The sequence below is a fragment of the Euphorbia lathyris genome, chromosome 10 (genome assembly GCF_963576675.1).
Source record: "Euphorbia lathyris chromosome 10, ddEupLath1.1, whole genome shotgun sequence".
Taxonomy (NCBI): Eukaryota; Viridiplantae; Streptophyta; class Magnoliopsida; order Malpighiales; family Euphorbiaceae; genus Euphorbia; species Euphorbia lathyris.
The window spans coordinates 17,673,079-17,680,824 of NC_088919.1; the positions used below are offsets into that span (position 1 = coordinate 17,673,079).

A 7,746-nucleotide genomic window follows, 5' to 3' on the forward strand; every position below is an offset into this window, starting at 1 on the left:
GCTGTTTATCGTTGGCCCCATTCTCTTCTTAAGATAATTAATCAGGCTATGCGGAATTTCTTGTGGTCCGAGGATATTCACTCTAAAAAGTTAATCTCGGTTGCTTGGAGTACGGTTTGCACTCCTCGGTCTACCGGCGGTTTAAGTGTCCCTAATATTGCCGACGTCAACACGGCTATGCTCCATAAATTATCATGGCGGGTTCTTCAGGAGGACAACCTCATTCCTAAACTGTTAAGGGGTCGGCTTCTTACTGGGAACAATATCCCTAAAAAAATCACAGGCGGCTCTTCCATGGGGGTCTCTCTTCGTTTCAGTCTCATTGTTGTACGGAATAATATTTTTTGGAGCATCGGTGTTAATTTCAGACTTTGTTTCTGGACTGATAATTGGATTGTCCCTAATATTGCTTCTCAATTGCAAATTCCTCTCTCTGCGCAAAATGTTTTGAAGGACATGGTCTCAGATTTTATGGTTGATGGTGCTTGGAGACCTAACCTGCCAGTCAACGCTAATATTGCTCTCTCTATTAACCAGGTTCGCATTGGTATTCAGGAGGACGATGTCTGCGCCTGGAAACCGAGCTCAAATGGGATTTTCACGGTAAAATCTGTTATGTCTATCATTCGTCCTCCCGTTTTGAAGGTCTCATAATAGCTTCGTGTTGCCCTCTATGCGAAAGGAGTGAGGAATCTATTGCTCATATTTTTCTTCATTGCCCGTTTTCTTCACAAGTTTGGCGGAGTATCGGGGATGCTTTTGGGACCTCTGTTAATTTCACCTCGACTATTAAAACTTTAATTATTTCAGCAGACCTTGCAAATTTCAGCAGTCAAATCTTTCAATTATAGAATTCGGCCATTGTTAGCGGTTTCTGGACTCTTTGGAAGGTTAGAAATGATAGCGTCTTTAATGATGTTAAACCTTCTATTATTTTCACATTGAAGACTATTTGGAAGTGTGTGAAGGAGGCTAGCATTGGGATGAAGGGATATATGCACAATATCGTCCTTGATAAGAAAATCCTGGACAACTTCGGAGTCGAGGGCATTGCTCGGCCGGTTCTTACTGTTTTCTCTCTGAAATGGCAGCCCCCTCCTCAGCGGTGGATTAAAGTTAACACCGACGGGGCAACAGGCTCGACGGGAGCGGGCGCCGGCGGGATTTTTCGGACCTGCCGTGGTTTCCCTTTAGCTTGTTTTGCGCATCCTTTGGGGCCACAACAAGCTTTTATGGCTGAGTTGAAAGCGATTACCATTGCTATCCTCAAAGCAGCTGAGCGGAATTGGTTTCCTTTGTGTGTTGAGAGTGACTCAATCTATGCGGTTAAGTTACTGAAATCGAGATCGAGGAATGTTCATTGGAGCCTTCTTTCGGATTGGTTGATTTGTCTTGACATTATTCGTACTCGTGCAGTTCGAATCTCTCATGTGTTTAGGGAGGGGAATGCAGTTGCAGATTGTCTTTCCAAGTTTGCTGTCACAGCTACTTCTGACTATTGGTGGAACTCTTTTCCTTATTTTTGCTCTAATACTGTGTTTAGAGATGCAAATAGGACAGAGTATTTTCGCTTTGTTAAGTAGACATTTACCTTGATCGTATTGTACTTTTCTTTTTTCTTTTTAATAAAGTTTTTTGGTTTCTTGGTCGGGGTTTGGTTGCTTGGTTGGTGCCAACCTAGTTGGGATTAACCTCCTTCCTTCCCTCCTTGAAATTCAATTCCACTAAAAAAATATTTATATATTAAAATCAAAACAAAAATAAAATAAATAATTTTTGAAATCCAGGAATTAAAGCACCTGGTAATGAGTGATGAAATTTTTGAAATAATAATAATATACCCTATGAATTGTTTATATATTTTCATCAGTGATGGGAGCTTGCTTTTTGGAATAATATGTCCTATTAACAATTGTTTATGTATTGTAATCAGTACAAGGCCATTACCAAAATCTATTACTGTTCGGTCCACCAAATATGAACCAAATCGGATCGAACCGAAATATATCGATTTGGTTTTAAACCAAATACAATTCGGTTCAGTTTGATTCGAAAAAAACTAATAATTTGGTTCAATTTTATTTGGTTTAGTTCAGTTTTTGGACCGAACCAGATCATACTCACCCTAATTGCAACTTAAATCGGGGATATTACAAGATTGTGAGAAAATTTATAACAAGCTAGTGTGCCCTATTGGATGATTAACTAAACAAATTACAGTCATTAAGTTATCTCTTAAGGCTAAATAAACCAATAGAAACAATTGTTTGTGAGAGAGTTAAAAGTGGTTAACTTATTTACTAGTAAAGGGATTAGAGACAACTAATTCAAATGAGATTAAAGGATCGGGCATACTTTATTTAGCCAATTAATCTCACTAGAAGCGAAAGCTGTAGTCGTAGCGGAAGCGGATCTAATCACCACGATTTTTGTACCACCGGAGACAATCAACCACTCGGTGTTTAGTCGAGGAAGAATGTGTAATCCACAGACTAGACTAGAAGACGACGAGAAATAGAGGTGCAGGAAGCAGAGAGGAGATGGAGGTTTAGATGTATATGATTATGATCAGGTTATATATGTTTTTATATATTTTTTTGAATAGGGTTCAGTGATGTTCCTTTTATATGGAGCCCAAAATCCTAATTACTCCATCTCATATGATGGATTTGACCCGTTCCATTTCGGGCAGGTCGGATTAATCCTAATTAATACTAACAACTAGCTAAATTTAACATCTTGTGACTATCAATAAGCAATTTATATCGATTCAAATCCAGTTTTTTTATGAGCAGATAAATATATAACTATTGGCTGTGGTGTAGTTTGAGAATGTATACTAGATGCATTCATCTCCTAAATTCATCTGTTTTTCTTCTTCCAAAATATCTGTTATTTATGAATCTATGATATGGAAAGTTTTAGGCATTACCAAATAATAAATAGTGGTCTGGTTATATATATAAAAGGATAGAATTAGAATAATGATAGTGGCAATCTGAAAAATATCTGATTTCGCAACTTTAACAGTAACAGTACAGGATTTCAGTGGAAGATTGTGATGTGTTCATACTTAAAACATGCATGATTAGTGAGAAAGATAGATAGGTACAAATGAATAAAGAATTTAACACCTTTTTCATCCTAATTGGGAGCCAAATGACATCACAAATCGCAATATAGGCCCTGTTTAGGAATTAGTTGTTAGCTGTTAGTTGATTACATTAGCTGTTAGCTGTTTACATTAGTTGATTTGACTAGCTGTTTGTGTAGACCTGTTTGGTAAAAATTAGCTGATTGATAATAGCGGTTTGTGCAAAAAAAACGAATAAGAGCATTTTTTTTAATACATAAAAATATACATAAAATAATTAGGGTTAAAGAAGTCCATTAATTTTAATATTGCAAAACGCTAATTGAAAAAGCTCCTAAAGAGCTTTTTCTAAATTAGCGTTTTCATCCCAAAACTCTCTCTCAAACCTCTCTCCACCAAACACTCCAATCAGCGGTTTCAGTGGTCAAATCGCTAAAGTTGGTCAAAACCGTTTTTTTTATCCCAAAATTAGCTGATTGATAATAGCGGTTTCAGGACCATACTATATTCCATCGTTATGAATGTGAATGAAGGTGACATTCGGGAACAAGTGCTTTCAGACTTGTAAAGTTTATGGTCTTAGTTCAATGGATTAAACTATTAATAAACTGCCATGTTTCTCATATTTAAAATGCATCAAATTTGAAAAGAGGAAGGGGCCTTTTTCCATTAATCTTAAAATTCGCCTAAATAACTTGCAAACATAATTTTAAAGATTAAAAGTAAAATTGCTATTATTTGTCAGTATTAAAAATAATAGATTTTTAAATATATAAAAACTGTAGAGATGAAGGGTCTTTTTTCCAAGATTATATAAATGATAGGTGCTAGTTGAGTGTACATGACACTTAGAGATTAGTAGAAGATTATTTTTGTTTGTTATAAAAAAGTTATGAAAATGGTAGGTCCGCAAAACCATAGATCTCAATGATGATTTAAAATGAAATTTACATATTACCCTATCAATAAGAGCTAAACTTTAATGAAGTGAGGGAATCGAATCTCAAACCTGACAAATACGGATTAATTGGATTTATATTTTTATATTTTATTATATAAATGTACCTAAAATATGTATTTTTATATTGTATTATATTATCTAAAATAATAATATAAAATGATTTAATATAGAAAAACATATATATATATATATTTGTAATATACATCCTTAAAAACGTGTTAAACACATTTCAACAACAATATCATTGAAACAAGTAAAAAATAATGTAATATAATTAAACAAAAAGCATGAAATAATGTTCCTAAAGTTTATAACCATATCATGAGAACTAACACAGAACCCAATTAAACAAAACAATAAACAAAATTTATTAAAAAAATTATACGATAATGTTCAAAAGTGAATTATAATAAAACAAAAAATCAAAATAATAATAAGAAAAATATATATACTTTTTTATTATTTTAATCGCTGCTAGGCGACCTAGGCATCCCAAAAAATGTCAAGGGGCTAAAAATGCGTAAAGGATCTAGGCAAATAATTTCTCGATTTTGAGTGCATAATCGAAGTTTAGGTGTCCTAAAAAGACTTTTTCTTCAACACTACATATAACTGCTATGTGTTTGTTTTTAAAGAATTGTTTGACATAGTGAATCAGGCATAGCATGACATGCAATGAAATAATTTTCTATAATTGGTTAAATAGTAACATAAACAACATTTGGTTGGAGTGGTAATTTATAACTCTAGATTATAAATAATTGAAATTAGTATAAAATTAACAATCATATACATACCAAATCTAATCACACACTGAATTCAAATTATAAATCCTGATCATTGCCCCATTTCAAAATACATACAAGCTCAAATATGGTAGTATAAATATGGACCAATTATTTCTTCAACCAATTATATATCTACTAAATTAAAAGAAGGATCTTTTGGCAGGAGGCCTTCCCACAGCTCTCATCAAATTGGCAATTTCAAGAACTCTAGCCACTTTAGTTCCTCTCTTAGACTCAGCTGATGCCTTTCTTTCCTCTGCTTTTCTGTGTGCTTTTGCTATATCATTCTGCATTTTCTCCATTGCTCTTGCCCTCTTCTCCTCTAGCTTCCTCTGCATTTTTTATTTAATCAACCAATTCATTCATTACAATCTCAAATCTGAGGAGTAGTTACTTCCACTCAGACCAACCTTAGCTGACTCATTAGTTACCAAAGAAAGGCATACTATCTCTTAAGTAATGAGTATATTATATTTACATAGGCTTATTCTAGGACTATAAATGAGCCGAGTTGCTCGATGGTCAGCTCGATAAAAGCTCAGTTCGATTTATAAACGAGCCACTTGTGAACATGATTTAGAAGTTCGATTCATAAACGAGCCGAGCTTGAGCAGGGCAAAATTTGACTCGAAAGCTCGCGAACATGCTCGGTTATAGATTCGTGAACAATTTCATGAATAATCGAAAAAGATGTTTAATGTTTAATGATAAATAGATCTATTTTTTATTTATTGTTTAAAAGGGATTGAAAGGAGATGTTTAACATGTAAAATTGTATTTATTTTATTTGATATTATTTCATTCACGAATACAATAAACGAACGTGTTCATCAACATGTTTAACGAACTGCTCGCAAGTAATGTTCGTGAACAAAATAAATAAGTAGCTTGTGAACAAGATAAATGAACCGGTTCGTGAGCAGCTCGTGAACAAACGAGCTTAAGTTTAAATACAAATTTGAGCTCGAACCGAGTTTGTTAACATTATGACGAGCTGAGCCGAACCTAACCAGATTAAAACTCAGCTCGGGTCGATTATATCCTCCCAATTGGTTGGAGCTTGGAATATACTTTCTCCTTAGTAAAAAAGAGTTACTTATCTTATTTTCCAAGTAATAATTACACAAGTAGAAAAACTTGAGTCTTCCACTAGCTCCTAAGCTAGCTATAACCATAGATTAAAACAATTTCACTCAATCATTTCACTTGACCCAAGTACAACAAATGGATGATCTAGACTCAACTCAATATGGTTGATTAATTAATTATTAATACTAATCATATTAATTACCATGCAGAACAAGAACAAGATGAGCTATAAATTACCTCAACTTTTTTCATCCAAGAAGAAGCTTTTTGGACTTGTTCACCCTCCCATCCATTAATCACAGCATCCTCTCTCTTAAACCTATTATTAATCTTCGCAATCTTAGCGTTTTGCCACGCATATATCTTCGTTTCCACCTCCTCTTTCTTCACTCTCTGCACCGAAACCACCTGCTGCTGCTGCTGCTGGTTCGACCCAGACCCGATCATTCTAGAGCTCGGTTCCGGATCTGTCGCCGGATTATTATCACCGGGAACAATAGCTAAAGGATTAGTCTCTTCAACCAAATCATCTTCCCTAATTCTGCGCAACAAACTGTTATCATCGTTAAAGGTGGAGGTGTTGGTGTCTTCTATGGTTGTACCAGCAAGAACCAGAGCGTTAAATTCTCTGCTCATGGTTGTGAAATTCTCGCTCGGAGCTCCTAATTCGCTACTTATCGACTGGCTCCCTGTTTCCCAACGTCCTCCTCCAGATGCCGGCGGCGGAGTTGGCGGCGGAGCTAGGGCGTGGATGTCTCGAATATGTTCGTTTTCTTCTTCATCTTGATGATGATCGATGGGGTTACTAGTGGATGCTGCTCTTTGACCACTAAGCATGGAGGAGATAGTGACGATGAGGAAGTGGAAGTGGAAGAGAGATTAGATTAGTTAAAAGGATTTATGTGTAAGTGTATTTAATTAACCAAATGATATTTCTTACCAAGCTTAACTCAATCTTATTGCTAGGATCGATTGATCGGAGGGCCATTTTTTTTTTTCTGTTTTTTAATTACTTCTCTTTTAGTCCTCCTACTTGTTATGTTTTACTTTTCTTTCCCTTCTATTTTTTTTTTAATAATGCTAATATTTTATTAAATAAGAATACTTAGAATACACCATAAGAGCAGTACGATATAAAACTTCACATAAGTATAAATTATGTCTAATACATGATCCACTAAAGAAAAAAAAAATGACTATAAAATGCAACAAAACTCATTAAAGATACAACTAGATCAGATAAATCATATCCTAACCCAAATCATATATTCCTCATAACTACAAATTTGTAGAATAGCAGTTGTACTCTAATCCTCAATATTAAAATTATTTTGGCAAAAAGCATTCTGAGGCCCATGATCTTTCATTGTTTGGTGCATTAAGCCATCGATCTTTTATTTAGACACATTGAGCCTCTGATCTTTCACCATTTGGTGCATTAAGCCCTCGATCTTTCATTTTAAATCTTCGGATATGAGTTATTTCTTTTATAATTTTATAAATTAAGTGATCATATAGATAAAATCTACATTTTCTGCTTTTGTTAAATCAACAAAAGTTACAAATGAAATAATTAAGAACAATAAATGCAGTTCAAACACATTAGAAGATCTAGTAAAATATATGAAATCCGAACAGACTAAACTTAATAAAATAAAAAACTAGAAAAACATAAATGTGAGAGGAGTCCTCAAAGGTTTAGGAGCAAACTGAGGGAACTAGGGAAACGAGCGAAAGAAATCAGAAAAATGAAGGGTTCTCTATGATTACTACTAACATGTACATAATTGTTGGATTAAAATTCATAGGATTTG

General features: G+C 34.4%; 1 protein-coding gene across 1 annotated transcript; it reads right to left on the bottom strand.

The window, feature by feature from the left end:
• Positions 1–4,849: 4,849 nt before the first annotated feature.
• Positions 4,850–6,946, bottom strand: LOC136207934 (remorin 4.2). The gene is made up of 2 exons (XM_065998786.1): positions 6,170–6,946; positions 4,850–5,175 (listed from the first exon to the last, which is right to left on the bottom strand). The coding sequence occupies exons 1-2, from the start codon at positions 6,767–6,769 to the stop codon at positions 4,984–4,986; spliced, it is 792 nt and encodes a 263-aa protein (XP_065854858.1). The 5' UTR covers positions 6,770–6,946; the 3' UTR covers positions 4,850–4,983.
• Between the last annotated feature and the right edge of the window lie 800 nt (positions 6,947–7,746).

Bases quoted from the DNA above. Each gene is read 5' to 3' on its own strand.
- LOC136207934 (XM_065998786.1), bottom strand. From the start codon at position 6,769: ATGCTTAGTGGTCAAAGAGCAGCATCCACTAGTAACCCCATCGATCAT. The intron at 5,176-6,169 runs GTAATTTATAGC...TAAAAAATGCAG, and splicing joins CTTGGATGAAAAAAGTTGAG to AGGAAGCTAGAGGAGAAGAG.